Here is a 20569-nt window from a genome sequence, read left to right as displayed (position 1 = left end):
CTGACACACACAGAGACACACACACACACAGACCTGTTCGTGTACTGTGTCATTGCGGTCTCGATGACTGTATACGAGTAAGACAGGGAGGATGCTGATAGGGGCAGGTATGAATGCGCATAGTCCCTTTAATTACACAAGGAAAAACAATCATGCACGCCAACATGTTGACATGTATAAGCATTGCAGCAAACAATGACACATAATAATGCATTAAAGTGCATGTATGGATATTCACATACGTTACAATAGCAAAATTAATGCATTGGGATATAATGAACATTCAGACACTTTCAAATAGTAGACAGGGCACTACCATAGTGTATTCGCAATCGATGAGCATTTACACTCTTTGATGCAGGACAATCAATCATACATAATATATAATGTGCATTGAGTATTGTTCTTTTTAGAAACTTGGAAGAGGTGTATAGGAGGTAAGCCTTGTTTCATCCAAAACTTTGACCGTTCTTTGCAGATGCTGAGATAGAATAGTTTTTCACTCAAGCCTTTTCTGAGACCCATTTGAAAGCGGGATCGTGGGATTACAGATCTCAGGGATCATCTGATGAAGCCACTTGTAGATCGTGATCATTATTATGACAACATACACTCAATACAAAGTTCCTTTTTTGTTATTGCTAATTGTATTGATGGGATTAAATAAATATTCTTCCCTGCATAAGTGAACAGCAGAAAGTTGTTACAAAATCCTCAATGAAACTCGGACTTCTAACTGACGAGCGAATGCTTTAACAACTAGTTTCCACAACCAACCATGCGTGTATCGCGTGAAGAAGTCGTGGATTCTCTCCCCTGCACGTAATTACTGAGCGTTAAAGGGCGTGAAAATTGATTTATCCCAAGCATCTTTTTAACAACCACTTTGACATCTTTCCGATAAGAAGCACCTGGTTGTACAACTCAGTAGAAGCAAGGTATGTTTGGATACATCGCGGATGTTTCTTCACATAACATAGTAATCAGTGGACATCAATATTACACTAGATCCACGTGTGCCCGCTCACAGTGTTATAGACAAAAATACTGCACACGTCAGCATGTTTTATATCAACGTTTATGTTCATCATATTTGGTATTTAACCGTATTCTAATGCACGTTAACGGGAGTCATACATGTGCAGAAAGCTTTGCCAGAGGTACAGAAGCTCACCTTTACTGGACGAAATATAACTTGTGTATGCAACATTAGGATTTGAGTCTTTGATTAATATGCTGAACATTTAGTTCACATTTTGTGAACTATCATTTAGTTGTGATAACTGATTTCTTTAAAAGATGTTTCTTGGAGTTTATACAGATTGTGTTAACTGATGTAGTATAGTAACACACTGCCAAATGGGACAAATAAAAGAACATTTGTTGTAGGTGGGTCAGTCTATATTTAATTGTTTAGAGTCTTCTATAATGCATTTCGGAAAATAACGTTTTCATAATACAGTGATAAACGTTGGTCATGTTACCTGATTGAACAACTATGATAATGAATGTGCTTTTGTAACGCGCCTTTTCCATATACAAGGCACATGGTCAGACTGCTGACATGCTACAGCTGTATACATAATACGATATACGACTGGCAGCGGGCGAGCTGTCGAAGGCGTCAGACTTGAAAACCAACGAGCTTGGAGGTATTGGGTTCGTACTCACCTGCGACTTTCAGTGTTGTCACAAAACCTAGTGTACAGCACACAACTCACAAGTTAAAACAACCCACGAATCTGGCCCCGATTTCTCGAAACAAACTTTGACTTAAGTTTTGACTTAAGTCTGAGGTTTTACTTAAATTTGAAAAAACGTATTTCACAGAATGAACTCAAAACGACATAAAACTCAAATTATAGGGGGCAATTTGAGTTTGGTGGATAGATTACTTAAGTTGTTTGGGATTTTATATTTAAAAAATACAGTTGAGTTAAAAATTCAGCGGTTTCAAATTGTGAAACTCAATTTGAGATTTGAGCAAAAACTTAAGTTTGTTTCGAGAAATCGGGGCCTGGTCTTACTTGAAGGTCTTTAGTATATCAACTGTCTAGAAGTTGGGTGTCACCTGCAAATAAATGATGGAGAATATCATGTTTGTCAATCACAACCGCCACATCTGTCGTGTACGCAATGAAAATACAAGTACAGACCCCTGCGGTACACCACAGTGGACTAAGGAGCTGAATGTTTTCTAGGACAGCCTGACTTCTGCTTTCAAGATACGATTGCAACCAAATTAAGGACATTCAACGACTTCCAAATTATCCCTTGAGTCTATCCAGAAGGAGCTGGTTGTCAACAAGTATATGCTGTCTCATCAGAAGCTGTATGGCTGGCACGACTAGTTTTTCCATACTTAAAAACTTAAAAACTTTTGCAATCATTTTGTTATGATTACACAATGCCATTTAGAAAGTGGTCAAATGTAACATATGTGTTCTATTTGGGATTACACTGTCATAGTAAAGGACAAATTCTGGTGGAGAGTGTAATCCCAAATATGACATGGTATATCATTTTGTTACAATAAAAAATCAAACCATTTGATTGTATCAATACTATTTTAAAGTACAGTGAATAAGGAGATGTGACTATCGGAGGGATAAACTGGTTTATCGTGCAATTCGGTACCCCAAAACATATAATATATAACTGTGAATCCTGTGAATCTGCCAAATCCAGGGATAGGAGAATTTCCTTTCTCATAGCTTCCTGTCATTATTTTGCTGTTTCTTGCAAAAAGCTGAAATAGTTGCATATCTACAATTCGATCGATTGTTGTTAATATTTGACAGTCTTAAACAAGAACATTTACCCGATCAGTTACTGGTATATTACCTAAGGATTTTCTCAATCTCACACAAAGGTTTCTCTTTTCAAAAAAGGCAAACTAAACATAGGTTATTCAACAAGGTAACTTTACCAGACAGACACTATTATCACTCTTCATTTTAAAACAATATCTTACAATTATCACGATTAATACGTTTTTAACTTACCGTGAGGGAGACCAGGAGAAATATCTCAAGTAATAGTGACCAAACAATTATGTATTGTTTCAGACACACTGATTGTCCAGCTAACTGACTTTCACCATCATAAGAAGTAAGAAACATAAACATGTTATAGATCAATTTTACAACATTAGTTTCTAGAAAGTAGTTGAATATTCTTGAACATGGTCTGCGATAGGTGTGATGCATGAATATTGATCAAGCACGCAGTAGTTATCGACACCAACCTACATATGCATGTTGACTCATGTTGATTCAGCAGAACATCCAAAACAATAAAAAAAATTAAGAATTGCGAGATGTTTATGTTTGGTTGAAATTCAGTGAAATTCAATAACCCCAGCTGGTTTAATCCCGAAAGTGACTATAAAACACCTCCCTTCTTTCACGTAATCGCACTTTGGTGTATTCGCTAAAGATGATGTCATTTCGTCTCTTCCTCGTGTTATGCTTGGTCGTAAACGGCGCACCTGTCAATGGTTCCACTATCCTTTGTAGTAAGTGAAAGCCTACATGGAACAACGGTGTTCTTGTCCCTTGGTTTTGGGAACTGTTCCACCCCAGCTAACGGCGACCTAGTCACAGCGTCATGTTTTCGTCGTTACAACGTTGTTGTATGGACGTTGTTCTATGGACAAGGTTGTGATGTGACTTTGTGATATCTCACGTCGCCGCACGGTTATAGTTATTTGATACTAACGTTATCTTAGCGTTGTGTTTCATTTTATTAGTTGAATGATTTTCCCAGTCATGATCAGTACATATGAAACAGCATATTTGAAACGGAAAAGTATTATAGAAACATACAAAGTTAGAAGAACGTTAATGAACTTTGCCGTAACATTGTGAAATAACGTTGTATACTGAGACCTTGCGTAATGACGTTACCGATCTGCAACCTTCCCACAACGTCGTAGAAACTTTGTGTGTTAGCTATTACGTTCCCTCCCTATATGACTTAGAAATGAGTTCCAAAGCTATTTCAGCACCAATTTCTGACAACTTTCGTAACATTTCCTTATCTACATGTAAAATGAAAGATATTTTGGAGGATCAAATCAAGTGAATCACAGACAGATGCTGAGATATTTTGCTGTACTGTTATTCGGATTTGACTGCATTGTGATTTCTTTCTTCATCTACAGTTCGCTTCAAGAAAATAATGTCAAAGGTAGAACAAAATGACAAAATAGTACGTGGGGTGGCAAGGGTCACTATTGGACTTTTGGAATGGAAATATGAAAATGTAAAGGTATAACAAGTGAGATGATGGTAAGAAATAGCCAGATTATGCTTCCACGTGCACGTTTCCCGTTTAACATGTTCAGCAAAGTCAAACAGAGCTATTCAGGGGTGTATCAAGCGAAATATACAGAACGTCAGTGCTTGACTGTCTCCCGAAACGTATTCCGTTTGGCGCAAAGGGGGAAACTGTTGACACTCTATGAATGGGATCGCTCTGCAGATAACACTTATGTTCCATGGTCTAGTGAACCAAAGACGTACGTCTTTGAGTGAACTGTACATGTCGAAAGGGACGATATCATGCGATAGTCATATTTAGCATTTTGTCACATCTTTGTCTCCACACAGACCAAACCCTCAGAATATTGTTTCATCCCATGTATGTATTTGTGTGTGCCATGTTTTTATTCTTCAGAGTTGTCTGGTTTGCTGCCTCAGTTGTCATCGTTCTGTTCGGACACGCAGGAACATGTCATCAACAAGAGAGCCACGAAGCCATGTATGTCTAGCGAAAAGGAACGTACCTGCTGTGAAATTCGTAAGTGGTAGTTTGATTAACTTGACTGACAAAGACATTGCCAGACACCATTTTATGTTTGACTTTGATACACATGCATTGATTCGTTGTAAGTCCGTATGCGTACGATGAAGAGGCATTTTACTGGAATATATTGGACATTAATTCAGCGTTAATTCGAAGTATAAGTACTCATGAAATATATTTTCACCGCCATGACACTAAGTAATCGATATGACTAAGACCACGATTTTCATTTAACACTCATTGCAAGTTACATATGTTGGCAAAAAATTCGCAAACGATTTCCTTGAACTTTCTTGACATCCCATCCATGAACAGTTTTATAATTGTAAACAGCCTGCATGTAAATACAACAGACAGAAAATACGGGAACTGATAAAACAACTGACAATAAATGTGTGTACATGATTTTGGCGTGTAAAAATCTAGATCTGCTGTATCTAGCACATTGTCCACGGCACATGCAAGATACCTTGATGGCATAGTGAAGGCTAACTTGTGTTACCGTGTGGGATACCCTAGCGAGTACGGTGTACTCTCTCCGTCAAATTACACTTTTAGGCATGTCAGAGGATTACTCTAGTGCTTCCAGGGTGCTTTCGTAGATGACAGAGACTAGTTTCACAAAACTCACGTAAGCCTAAGATCTCGTAACTTTTCTCACAGCATTCATACCTTGTATACTGTAACATAGGAAGTAGGAATGCTACGAGAAAAGTTACGAGAACTTAATCTTTCGAACGTTTTGTGCAAGTGGGCCCTGGTGACAATGTAGGAACAATGTGACATGCCAGAGTCATATTACGGTTCAAAACTTCTTGTGACATTTCTAGTGAGTGGAATAATCACGGATGCAAAAGTTCATCATAACGTGTGCAGGTGAAGGATTACACAAAAGAGCGAGGTTTACCTCTGTTGAGATGAGGGGATGCGTCAGGTATGGTATGTTTGCAGTGAAAACCTACCGATGAATTTCATTTTAAAGAAAAAATTAAATCAAAGAATTTTATCTTGTTTAAAGTGAAATTCACTGGTAGGCTTTCACTGCAAACATGCTGTAACTGAGGGTAGACCTGGCTATTATGGTATTCTCCCATATTAACTACCTGGTACCACCCATTTTAAATGTAATTCATTTCTTCTAATAAGAAATTTCCGTTTGTTCAGTATATAAAATGTCATAATTTTATCATACACTGGAAAAAATAGTCAGGGATAGGTGCAAATTTTGAAATTTAGAATAATGATCTATTTACTCATTGACACACTGACAGAATATCAATCTAAAAAATATCAATATCCGTTACTTACTGATTTTTAATTACCCGAGGTTCTGTGGAACGGCCGTTGAAATATTTAATCCACTTAAAACTTTTTGATGCGCTCATCAAACATAATCTTTGTACACGTTTAATCATTGCAACAGTTACTGTGATGAAACATACATCAAACATCACTCTTCCCTCAACAGAAAACGACTGTGATGCTGGCATTCTAAACTTCCAGTTTTGTTTCGTCTGCACCCCTACTTTTAACGACGTCGACTGTTCTTGTGATGTTGATGCTACAACATCAGCAACAACGTCGGCTACAACATCAGCAACAACAACGTCGGTCACAACATCAGCAACAACGTCGGCTTCAACCTCTTCTACAACATCTGCCACAACATCAGCAACCACGTCGGCTACAACATCAGCAACAACGTCGGCTTCAACTTCTTCTACAACATCTGCCACAACATCAGCAACCACGTCGGTTACAACATCAGCAACAACGTCGGCTACAACAACCATAACATCTGTCACAACTTCGGCAACAACATCGGCTACTACAACACCAACAGCAAGCCCAAATGTGGACGTAACGTCTCTGAATATTACATGTGCTGATTGTTGCATCTGGGGACAAAGTAAGAATCGGCTCATAATATTTTTCAGGTGACACGTCCCCTGAGACATTTATAATGATACGACAATACAAACCAGTAATGTTTTAAAAGTGAAGTTAGTTTTTTTTCCGAAAACCAATAAATATCAACATGAAATTGATTAGTACAACTTGACTTGGTGTTGAAAAACACATGTATCACACTATGGGTTTGGTTTTTGTTTAGCAGGTTTATTATTAAAGATCAGTCTTGACTTTCATCTACGTGTAGTCAGACAAGCTACGGGGTAATCCTGACCAACAGCAACTGACCATGGGTTTCGTAACTGTGGCAACATGTAGTCCGTAATCTTGTATCTTTGACCTTCACCTGGTCAGTTGGGGAACTTTACCTCACATTTCGTCTGGGTAATCATTGTCTTCCAGCAAGTGGGGTTCTTGCCTTGGAAATCACAGCAGACCCACGTATGGCCAAATGTGAGGAATTGAGACCCATCTGCGAAGCCTCAGTAACATCCATGACGACAAGCGCAACAACATCAGCGACTTCATTGCAAAAGACATGCAACAACTCCCCTCGTGCGGTATCCTGCTGCTCTAATGGTAAGCACTTATTTCTGTACATTATTATCAACTGACCAACGTCAAGTATCTTTTCGAAAATGCAATGCAATACAAATTTCAATGAAATGACAACGAGCCATGCTTTCTTCCAAGACAACTGTCTATTGATGTCATTCCAACTGACGCTCGGCACCTTAGGGTTGGTGTTGGTGGGATATCAATGCTGGGATATCAATAATATATCAGTGGGCTTACAACCATGAAACAGCTGTCAGCACCAGTTATCACTGGATTGTTTGGTCCAGACCCGACTAATTACAGACCGCCATATACCTGAGTGCGACGATAATCAACAAACAGTGCAAGCAGTCTCTCTCCCTCTCTCCCTCACACACACACACACACACACACACACACACACACACACACACACACACACACACACACACACACACACACACACACACACACATACACACACACACACACTGTCTTCTGACGGCAACGTATGGGAATGCAGCACACAACACTAGTGATTGAGTGAGTGAGTTAAGGTTTAAAGTCATATCGGCAATATTTCATCTATATCGTGACGAAAAACAGATAATAATTTAGAATAAATAAAAGTAAAATTTAAAACTGGCGAAGGACAGTAAAACCAACTAGAATATCGCAGATATGAATACGAAAATAGTAAGTAACTTTAAAAGAACCTAACTACCGAAGATAACATATTAACTATATAAAAACGGGCTATGTATTGGCAACAGGTAGATCACCATACTTGAGACCACGGGGACCTGAAGTACATTTGCTTCTTGCATGGACCCCTTTAGATTTACACCTCCATTCAGCTATTAACAATTATACACAATCTTGCAATAAAGGTAGTGGTACAAAGCCTCTGAACCATGTTCAAGACGACGTTTCTTCTCCTGTTTCTGGCCACGTTGCAGCTAAATAATATATACTTTTTTGTTGGAATTTTCTTGTTTGAAAGGTAAGATAAGTTCCTGCACATTATGGTGGCTCTTTAACAGTCTGCTGTTGTAACCTTGACAATTGTTGTTGGTGCGTGGTGTCTCTGTCTTGAAGTGATTCCAGATGGCGTTCGTTGACCCAAATGTTTTGAATTCCTTGATGAAGTCCTCACATGCAGGTATATCAGTGTGTTCGCAGAAACAACATCAAACTATTCGGTAATTGTGTTCAGGAATATTACTTGTTCTGTACTTCTCTCAACTAATTGCATTCACATAATTATCCTTAATTGGCTCAGCCGGTTGTCCAGTTTTGACAGTGGTCATTAGTTCAAATTTTGACCGTGAAACTTCAGCGGATCAGTGAACAAGGTACAGTCGAATATGGGACACTACCAAATAACAACAACACTAAATCACCACACCTCACCAAAACACTCCAGGCTGTTGATGTTCAGTCCATTCAACGTTTTTCTTCTTTCAGAAACCTACTGCTTAACAAGCGGAGATCCGGGATGTGAAATATGTCTGACGGACGTTTTTCCAACAACAGATTGTACCTGCTCCCTAGAAGTTAGCCAGGCCTTTAGAACGACATGTTTCTGTGAGTTATCTACCCAGTCACCAATTTACCAACTCTTCATATATCAAGTATTTCTATAAGTATTACTCAAACCCTTAGTATGTAAACTCTAAACTGGGAATTGACTATTTTCCTCACCATGGACAAAGATTGTGACAAAACCACCTCCACTGCATCTTTCCATGTCTGAACTTTCCTTCGGCCCATCCAATATTTGTGATTAAAGTTAAAAGTTTTCCTCAATATACTCCTTTGTTATAGTGCGTCTCGTATAGCACGTCTCTCTCGTATATAGTACGTCTCTATTGTATTAGTACGTCTGTCTCGTATAGTACGTCTGTCTCGTATAGTACGTCTCTGTCGTAGAGTACGCCTCTCCCGTATACTACGTGTCTCCTTTAGAGTCCGCCACTCTTGTATAGTACGTATCTTATAGTACGCCCCTCTCCTACAGTACGTCTGTCTCGTATTGTACGTCCCTCTCGGACAGTGCGTCTGTCTCGTATACCTCGTGTCTCGCATAGTACGGTTCTATCGCACTGTACGTCTCTCTCGCATAGTGTGTCTTTCTTGTATGGTACGTATTGTACGACTAGACGTCACTCGGATAGTACGTTTCTCGCACAGTACATTTGCATTCTACTCATAAGAGGACTCTGATTTAACATCTTTTTCTAAATATCCAGTTAGACACGTGGCTTAAGATTATGATAACATTTATTGCCAGTCATAAAAATACAAAATTACAAAAGTATATGAAGAGCATTATTAACATAATTTTCTTTGACGCCAGTTTTCCTGATTTCTTTAATAATTCGTATACAAAGCAGTTCAAACGTTGTCCGTTTCATGTGTTTGTTTCTACTGCTCCTCTACTTTTGTAAATCACAAAGCCAGGGCGACTGGTTGTCCAAACTTTCACTTTACTGTTGGGACAGTAGGGTAGTCCAGTTGCTAAAGCGTTTTCTCATCGCCCTGACATACGATTCCACGCATGGGTACAACGTGTGAAGCCCACTAATCGTGGTTTCCGCTCTGATATTGCTGGAATATTGCTTAAAGTGGCGTAAAACTACATCACCCGTCCACCATGACATTGTCTTTGCTGATGCAATAATCGTGGCATAAAAAGGCAGTTTAAGCATGTTATGAAGAGAAAACATTGTAGTACAGCAAGAATAAGTAAACATGACATAGTTAAAGAATAAATCGTTCCTGGGCTTAATGTTAATTACTGAAAATGCGGCATGTGGTTGGTCAGTAAAACAAGAGTTGTTGTTTTTTAGGATTTTTAAACTTTTGTTAACTTGGTGATCACCGTCCTTAATTCTGTCTCTCGCTCGAAATATTCTTGATATCATTCGTGCCGTACACGTTGCAATATGTGTGGCCACAAAGCAGAAATTCTATTTTTAATGCTGTGTGGGTGAGTCAAGCGTGAGTAAAGAACGAATGCTTAACTTTGAGGTAGTCCACTTTAATCCACTGGCCATTTAACAAAGAATAAGAGTGGGAGCCATAGAACAATTTCTTTCAGACGCCCAGTTTACAGCTTATGAAAACGAAGAATGTGATCCAATTGTGATCAACCCTACATCTGCTACGACGTCCCAAACGACATCAATGACAACAACCCCAACAACATCAGTGAACACATCTCCAACAACTTCAGCCACAACTTCATCAACAACGCCGAGAAAAATATGTGACAATTCACCTTTGGGTGTATCCTGCTGTTCAAATGGTACCGTAACTCTGCACTATGCTAGGGGAACACCATGATTCATGATCTTTCAAGAATTGCAGCCTGCTGATCTCTCAACTACTGTCGAGCTCAGATCACAGAGTTACCCAAACATCCACTGACCGCTGCGACTGTATTAAATCATAAATGCTATATCAGTCACTCCATTTTCAAGCATATTTATGTGAAATACCGATGTCGACTTTAACTATTCTGAACAACAAAAGAAACGCAATTTTCGAAAAAAGAAATCTCATTAAAGTAAGCATTCATACATGTATTTATGTCTTCTATTTAGAAGCTTGACAAAAAGCCAGAGTTGCGTTTCTCTGGCTGTGTAGTATTTTGTTAGCTTTCAATTCAGTACATAGGATGTTTAATTACTTTCTTATTAGTGAAGTTCATATGTCTTAGTCAATCGCTGGAAATGAGAGCTTTCAATGTAAAGTGTATAGCACACAAGAGAGCAAATCGGCAAGAGAAGGGCTATTTAAAACGCCAAGGTTTCGGAACAGTGTGCAATGGGACTTTATAGTAATCTTCAGTGAAGAAAGTAAGTGGAATCGACAATATCTAATTCAGAAAGCAGCATGTATTCCGATATGGTGTAACCTTGAAGTCCCTGAATTATGTATGTACGTTCTTGTTAACCCTCTTTACGTGGTGGTAGGGCAGCATGTCCTCCGCCGTGATATTGCTGGAATATTGCTACAAGCAACTTCAACGTATACTCACTCATTGTTGGACGTGTTCTTTCAGAAACTTACTGCCAAACAAGCGGAGACCCCGGATGTGAAATATGTCTCACAGACATATATCCTGATACCGATTGTTCCTGCTCTCTGTCAGTCGACTCGTACTGGAGAACTAGATGCTTTTGTGAGTGAGAAATGTGGGGTTGTGTAAAATTAGCAACCTAACAGCGGCGATCATAAGTCATCGGTTAATGTAGTAATATTTCTGGCAACGTTCGGGAACAAACATTGAGGGAACATCAGGTTTTATCTTACCTCACACATAAATGTCGCTCTCTGATTGGCTGAGCACCTCTTCTATTGTTTTCAGTATACACTGGGTAACATGCGATGAACGTTTCAGTGTAGCCCGCTGGGTGTGCCGGACTCAATTGGTACTTCATGGTAGTAATTCTTTATCTCGGATAAGACTGAATCACGTTTGATGTACGGAAATTACCGATGTTTTACGAATGCGGATCGCTTGAAGGGAGATAACTGTTTTCCTTGTGTCATCTGCCAAATCTACCGATGGCTACGAAAAGATTTGCCTCGCATTCCAACAAATAAATTTTGACAAAACATTCAAATGTAGTCCCTGTGAATATCAAGAAGGGGAATCTTGAATCGCGGTGGCTTTACTAAGACAATACCTGAGGGAAAAAACAGCAAGATGCAAGATTCGAATAATTTGATTCGCGCAGGTTGGCTGAGGTGTACGGTCCGATCACTGGTCCCTCGGGGACCCTAGTTTGATGTACCCTCGATGTTTGTTTATAGTCCCTGAGCCCTTCGCTAAGGGAAACATCGAGGGCACCTCAACCCACGGTCCTCTCGTGACCAGTGAACAGCTTATTATGTCCCCCTTATAAGCAATGAACAATTTATGAAATGGCGCGTAATTGCGTAGAACGGTGCTGTTACTGTTCATCACAGGATTGTCTGGTCCAGACTCAGTTATTTACAGACCACTGCCACCTAGCTTGAATATGGCTGACTGTAGCGTCATATAAAAAAACCAAACAAGCAAATCTCACAGGTACAGACGATACTGGTGAGAGAAAATGCATGTACACTCCGTTGTCGTAATTCGCTAGTCCGAACAATTCAAAATGTTCACATTAACATCCGTTCATTAATATAATGTTATTTTCTCTAGATGCAAAGTTCTATCCTGGATACGTAAATGCAGCGTGTGACCCAATTGTATTGCTGCCACCAACCTCCCAAACTACGTCGGCTACGACATCAGCGACAACGTCTGTAATAACTTCGGCTACCACATCAGCAACAACGTCAGCAGCAACTTCGGCTACGACGTCAGCGACAACATCTGCAACAACATCGACAACGACATCAGCGACAACGTCTCAAACAACATCCGTTACAACCACAATTTCAGCCACAACATCATCTACAACACCGAGAAAAATATGCGACAATTCACCGTTGGGTGTATCATGTTGTTCAAATGGTATGTTACCCGTTCCCTTTGTGTGTGGCAGTGGGTTAAATGTTGCGATTTGATATGTTCACTTCGGGCCAAAATTGTTGATATATTGATGGGTGTTGGGGGTGGGGGATGGGGAAGAGGGTTGGGGGCGGGAATGGGGGACTTGCCAAGTGGTTATAGCCACTGTTTCAAAAAATATTATTTGTGGTTAGGTGTTTCCACTGATTACACCCTGAAGAGTTACAGTAGAGTAGATATTCAGCAAGTCATGCTTGCCATAAAAGGCGACTCGATGACTTGGTTCCCAAGTACGGAGATCGAAGCTCATATTGTTGATTACTGGTCACTGGGTTGTCTGGTCCAGAATCGATTACTTACAGACCGCCGCCAAATAGCTGTTATATTGCTGAGTGCGGCGTAAAACTAAACTCACTCACTCCTGAATAGTCACACGTATTGTTTGCATATGTTTATTAACCCTTTTGCCTCTTTGTTGGGCGTGTCCCGTGAAGATCCTTGGTAGAATCTTCAGTAACCTTGCTTGTCGTTAGAGGCGACTAACGGGATCGGGTAGTCAAAGTCGATGACTTGGTCGACACATGTCATCGTATCCCAATCGCGTTGATCGTGGCTCATGCTTTGATCACCGGAATGTCTGGTTCAGACTCGATTATTTACAGACCGCCGCCATATAGTTGGAATATTGCTCAGTGCGGCGTAAAACTATATTCTTCATTCATTCACTGTTGGACGTGTTTTTTCAGAAACTTACTGCCAGACAAGCGGAGACCCCGGATGTGAAATATGTCTCACAGACATATATCCTGATACCGATTGTTCCTGCTCTCTGTCAGTCGACTCGTACTGGAGAACTAGATGCTTTTGTGAGTGAGAAATATGGGTAATCGATATTACTACCTATAATAAAAGTCGGTTTTCAGTGAAAACTTAACGATGATTTTCACTTTAAACAAAAAAAACGTAACAAAATGTAGTGAAAATAACCCATTTATGCTCTGTGGGGCGGGTACGTCAGAAAAGCATTTCTCTCTTATTGTTGAAGATAGAAACTTTGCAGTGTAGCCGTGAATAAGCTGAGTATTGTTTATTGGTTGAATGGGCTCAGGTATACAGTCATCAACTATTATGTTTAGTTCATCTGAAAACATAATATTGAATCAATAATGCCCATAAAATGTTCAAGTTTTTGTTAATACACATTGACTCACATAAAAGCCAATTTGGTTGTATTCCACGAAAGCTTTTCAGTTAAAAGATTCAATTTTAAGATTTAAGAGGTTGATCTCCCACGACCTAAGCCTAAGAAATTGCCTAATTTAAATTACCTCATCTGCATATTAACTTAGACTAACCCTACTTAACCCTGCATACCCCGTTGTAACAGAAAGACACAAAGCGATTTGTTCGTTTGATCGTTTGTTAAACATACTTTTATCTTAAGTTGAATTATGAGGATTAGAGGGGTAAAATTATGAGGATTGGTAATCTTGATTTCACTTTATAAGATTTACTATTTTAATGTTAAAATCACCTTGGTGCAAACACCTAAATGTGGTTACAGTAACATGCAGTAAACTTGGACAAAATACTGTAACAATGTGTCCCAGTCCGCCAAGCTGTGAATGGGTTCTTCGTTTGGACGAGCAAGCCGCAAATAAAGCTCGCTGCGACTAGATGCAAGAGTTGTATACTCCCAAGGGAGTTGGACTGATAATACTTTCATTGACATCCAGTGATCGAAGGAGAAAATACTAGCGCCATGAGCAAGCACTACTTGCGTGGATATGTGCGCTAAATAAATATTCCATAAAAATTTTGAAGATAATGTCCATCCATCTGTCAAGCCTACCTGGACAGTCGTACTGACCAAGTTAAACTCTCATAAAAAATGAACTCTGAAAAATAATGATGTCTGTTTCGTTTAGCACTGTCCGTCTCAAAGCGCTCGGGTTGCTAAGGGAACGAAATCGTCAGACTGTGTCGATTTGGTCGTAGCCAATGGCTTAAGAACATCGTAGGACTACGAACGTTTCGAGAATAGCTAGCCAGTGACTTACAAAGTAGGGCTGCAGGAAAATGTGTAATGTGGTTGGGTGGTTGTATGTTTATGGCAGCAATCTATAAATAATCGTGTCAGACAAAACAGTCCAGTGAGTACCAGCATGATGTCACGTGTCAACCACGTCCGCTTGTCTGTCTGCCAAATAGCGTTAGTTGCCTCTTAAGACAAGCATGGGTTACTGACGATCGATTCTAACCCGATCTTCAGGGGACTAGTATTTCGGCGGAGGTCCCTTATTCCTCCAGAAATTACTGATGACCTAAGGCTCGAAAGCCAGGCTTGCTGAAGTGATATTGATTCAGAAAGCCCCAACAGCTTGCTATGCGCCTTTCCCCACAAAACACTTGCGAATGCAAAAGTGTTGACGTAATGCGAGGAAATGATTTTAAACATTATTATCAGAGACGACTAACTTGGCCATTCTTGATTGACACATGTCATCGTTTCCCAAGTTTATGCTGCACACAATTAGATTATCGTAACTGCATCCAAGCGCCTTTTCAAATTCACAGCTAGTTGGTGTGCATGGAATTGGGCATTTGGAGGTTTACCGACCTCTTCCGACAGAAATAACAAATGGTGTCTGCCAAATACTACGCAGTTTCAGTTCGTGTCTTGTCTAATTTCGAAAGACAGTGAACCTTCTGCGCTGTTGGATTACTAGTTTAATGGAACGTGAAAAAAATAACAAAAAAATGATAATGAACTAAGGCAATAAAAGCTTGGCGTTTAGAGGTGGGTTTCGGGTTATTGGGCCTCTAAAACCTTAGTAGTAAAATGTAGCATGTCAGATCAGGTGGTCATACTCACTGGATATTTTGCTCACGCTGTCAGTCACTGGTTGTAGCAGTAATAAACAAAGAAAACTGTTCACAATTCGGTATTACAATCCATACGGGAGAGGGGATCACGTGTAATATATTTTTGATGTTAAGTGATTCACGGCGTTCATTCATCAGCTTCGTAGAGAAGAAATATAAGGGTTGACAGAACTACTTTCCATGAATAAAGTTCACTGACAACTTTTTTATTTCGTTTCACTGATAATTAGAATGTGCCGTATTCACACATTCCAAAATTTATTAACGGAAAATACAAAGGCTAAGGAACATGAATGCTCTTTTATTCTGGGCACTGTGAACATTTTTTTCACCTCGAACATATTTCAAGTAATCACTCGCACCTACTTGCTTATTCTGGAATTGTAGACCGTCACTAACAACCCACTATCCACCAAATGAAACACTACTTTCTCCAGATGCACAATTCTACCCAGGATACGCCAACCCAGCATGTGATCCGATAGTCTTACAGACTACAACCACGTCGGCAACAACATCTGCCACCACTTCAGCTACAACATCTGCAACAACTTCGCCTACCACATCCGCTACAACGTCAGCCACAACATCCATCACAACAACGACATCGGCAACGACGTCTGCTACCACTTCAGCCACAACATCGGCTACTACGTCAGCCACAACTTCATCCACAACATCAGCAACAACGTCAGCTACCACATCTGCTACAACGTCAGCAACAACCTCCGCCACGACATCAGCTACAACTTCTGCAACGTCAGCTACTACATCTGCTACTACGTCTGCAACAACATCCGCCACCACTTCACCTACAACTTCAGCCACAAAATCAGCCACAACTTCTGCAACTACATCTGCAACAACCCCAGCTACAACGTCAGCTACCACATCTGCTACCACGTCAGCAACAACCTCTGCAACTACATCTCCAACAACATCAGCAACCACGTCTCCTACCACATCTGCCACTACCTCTGCAACTACGTCTGCCACTACGTCCGCCACTACGTCTGCAACTACGTCGGCAACAACGTCTCCCACAACATCAGCGACCACTTCAGCTACAACATCTGCAACAACTTCGCCTACCACATCCGCCACTACATCTGCTACAACGTCAGCCACAACGTCCATCACAACAACAACGACATCGGCCACGACGTCTGCTACCACTTCAGCCACAACATCCGCCACTACGTCAGCCACAACTTCTGCAACCACATCTGCAACAACCTCACCTACCACATCTGCTACCACTTCAGCCACAACCTCTGCTACGACATCAGCCACAACTTCTGCAACAACGTCAGCTACTACATCTGCTACTACGTCTGCAACAACATCCGCCACCACTTCACCTACAACTTCAGCCACAACCTCAGCAACAACGTCGGCTACCACATCAGCTACAACCTCAGCTACCACGTCAGCCACAACTTCTGCAACTACATCTGCAACAACCTCAGCAACTACATCCGCCACTACATCTGCAACAACGTCAGCTACCACCTCTGCTACCACTTCACCAACAACCTCTGCTACGACATCAGCTACGACTTCTGCAACCACGTCTGCTACCACATCTGCCACTACCTCTGCAACTACGTCTGCCACTACGTCGGCAACTACGTCGGCAACAACGTCAGCCACAACATCAGCAACAACGTCGGCTACCACATCAGCTACAACCTCACCTACCACGTCAGCCACAACTTCTGCAACAACCTCAGCAACAACCTCAGCTACTACATCAGCCACTACATCAGCCACAACTTCTGCAACTACGTCTGCAACAACCTCAGCTACAACCTCAGCTACTACATCTGCCACTACATCTGCAACAACGTCAGCTACCACGTCTGCTACCACGTCATCAACAACCTCTGCAACTACATCTGCAACAACATCAGCAACCACGTCTCCTACCACCTCTGCCACTACCTCTGCAACTACGTCTGCCACTACGTCCGCCACTACGTCGGCAACAACGTCTCCCACAACATCAGTGACCACTTCAGCTACAACATCTGCAACAACTTCGCCTACCACATCCGCCACTACATCTGCAACAACGTCTGCTACCACGTCTGCTACCACGTCAGCAACAACCTCTGCAACTACATCTGCAACAACCTCTGCAACCACGTCAGCTACCACCTCTCCTACCACGTCAGCTACAACTTCTGCAACTACATCTGCAACAACCTCAGCTACCACGTCTGCTACCACGTCAGCAACAACCTCTGCAACGACATCTGCAACAACATCAGCAACCACGTCTGCTACCACCTCTGCCACTACCTCTGCAACTACGTCTTCCACTACGTCCGCCACTACGTCGGCAACAACGTCTCCCACAACATCAGCGACCACTTCAGCTACAACATCTGCAACAACTTCGCCTACCACATCCGCCACTACATCTGCTACAACGTTAGCCACAACGTCCATCACAACAACAACGACATCGGCCACGACGTCTGCTACCACTTCAGCCACAACATCCGCCACTACGTCAGCCACAACTTCTGCAACCACATCTGCAACAACCTCACCTACCACATCTGCTACCACTTCAGCCACAACCTCTGCTACGACATCAGCCACAACTTCTGCAACAACGTCAGCTACTACATCTGCTACTACGTCTGCAACAACATCCGCCACCACTTCACCTACAACTTCAGCCACAACCTCAGCAACAACGTCGGCTACCACATCAGCTACAACCTCAGCTACCACGTCAGCCACAACTTCTGCAACTACATCTGCTACAACCTCAGCTACTACATCCGCCACTACATCTGCAACAACGTCAGCTACCACCTCTGCTACCACGTCAGCCACAACTTCTGCAACTACATCTGCAACAACCTCAGCTACCACGTCTGCTACCACGTCCGCAACAACCTCTGCAACCACATCTGCAACAACATCAGCAACCACGTCTGCTACCACCTCTGCCACTACCTCTGCAACTACGTCTGCCACTACGTCCGCCACTACGTCGGCAACAACGTCTCCCACAACATCAGCGACCACTTCAGCTACAACATCTGCAACAACTTCGCCTACCACATCCGCCACTACATCTGCAACAACGTCAGCTACCACGTCTGCTACCACGTCAGCAACAACCTCTGCAACTACATCTGCAACAACATCAGCAACCACGTCTCCTACCACCTCTGCCACTACCTCTGCAACTACATCTGCCACTACGTCCGCTACTACGTCTGCCACTACGTCCGCCACTACGTCTGCAACTACGTCGGCAACAACGTCTCCCACAACATCAGCGACCACTTCAGCTACAACATCTGCAACAACTTCGCCTACCACATCCGCCACTACATCTGCAACAACGTCAGCTACCACGTCTGCTACCACGTCAGCAACAACCTCTGCAACTACATCTGCAACAACATCAGCAACCACGTCTCCTACCACATCTGCCACTACCTCTGCAACTACATCTGCCACTACGTCCGCTACTACGTCTGCCACTACGTCCGCCACTACGTCTGCAACTACGTCGGCAACAACGTCTCCCACAACATCAGCGACCACTTCAGCTACAACATCTGCAACAACTTCGCCTACCACATCCGCCACTACATCTGCAACAACTTCAGCTACCACGTCTGCTACCACGTCATCAACAACCTCTGCAACTACATCTGCAACAACATCAGCAACCACGTCTCCTACCACCTCTGCCACTACCTCTGCAACTACGTCTGCCACTACGTCCGCCACTACGTCGGCAACAACGTCTCCCACAACATCAGCGACCACTTCAGCTACAACATCTGCAACAACTTCGCCTACCACATCCGCCACTACATCTGCTACAACGTCAGCCACAACGTCCATCACAACAACAACGACATCGGCCACGACGTCTGCTACCACTTCAGCCACAACATCCGCCACTACGTCAGCCACAACTTCTGCAACCACATCTGCAACAACCTCACCTACCACATCTGCTACCACTTCAGCCACAACCTCTGCTACGACATCAGCCACAACTTCTGCAACAACGTCAGCTACTACATCTGCCACCACGTCAGCAACAACATCCGCCACCACTTCACCTACAACTTCAGCCACAACCTCAGCAACAACGTCGGCTACCACATCAGCTACAACCTCAGCTACCACGTCAGCCACAACTTCTGCAACCACATCTGCAACAACCTCACCTACCACATCTGCTACCACTTCAGCCACAACCTCTGCTACGACATCAGCCACAACTTCTGCAACAACGTCAGCTACTACATCTGCTACTACGTCTGCAACAACATCCGCCACCACTTCACCTACAACTTCAGCCACAACCTCAGCAACAACGTCGGCTACCACATCAGCTACAACCTCAGCTACCACGTCAGCCACAACTTCTGCAACTACATCTGCAACAACCTCAGCTACTACATCCGCCACTACATCTGCAACAACGTCAGCTACCACCTCTGCTACCACTTCACCAACAACCTCGGCTACGACATCAGCTACGACTTCTGCAACCACGTCTGCTACCACATCTGCCACTACCTCTGCAACTACGTCTGCCACGACGTCGGCAACTACGTCGGCAACAACGTCAGCCACAACATCACCAACAACGTCGGCTACCACATCAGCTACAACCTCTGCTACCACGTCAGCCACAACTTCTGCAACAACCTCAGCAACAACCTCAGCTACTACATCAGCCACAACCTCTGCAACTACGTCTGCAACAACCTCAGCTACAACATCAGCTACTACATCTGCCACTACATCTGCAACAACGTCAGCTACCACGTCTGCTACCACGTCAGCAACAACATCAGCGACCACTTCAGCTACAACATCAGCAACCACGTCTCCTACAACCTCTGCCACTACCTCTGCAAC

The 20569-nt window shown here is 42.4% G+C and overlaps 1 protein-coding gene across 1 annotated transcript; it reads right to left on the bottom strand.

Annotated features, from left to right (window-relative positions):
- Window positions 1-16105: 16105 nt before the first annotated feature.
- Window positions 16106-20526, bottom strand: LOC137257408 (fap1 adhesin-like). Its single transcript, XM_067794741.1, has 3 exons — window positions 20522-20526; window positions 20441-20454; window positions 16106-20406 (listed from the first exon to the last, which is right to left on the bottom strand). The coding sequence occupies exons 1-3, from the start codon at window positions 20524-20526 to the stop codon at window positions 16106-16108; spliced, it is 4320 nt and encodes a 1439-aa protein (XP_067650842.1).
- Between the last annotated feature and the right edge of the window lie 43 nt (window positions 20527-20569).

Source organism: Haliotis asinina, chromosome 12 (assembly GCF_037392515.1).
Source record: "Haliotis asinina isolate JCU_RB_2024 chromosome 12, JCU_Hal_asi_v2, whole genome shotgun sequence".
NCBI classification, from domain to species: Eukaryota; Metazoa; Mollusca; class Gastropoda; order Lepetellida; family Haliotidae; genus Haliotis; species Haliotis asinina.
Note: the sequence above shows the minus strand (reverse complement) of the source record. Positions and strands in the feature narration are given on the sequence as shown.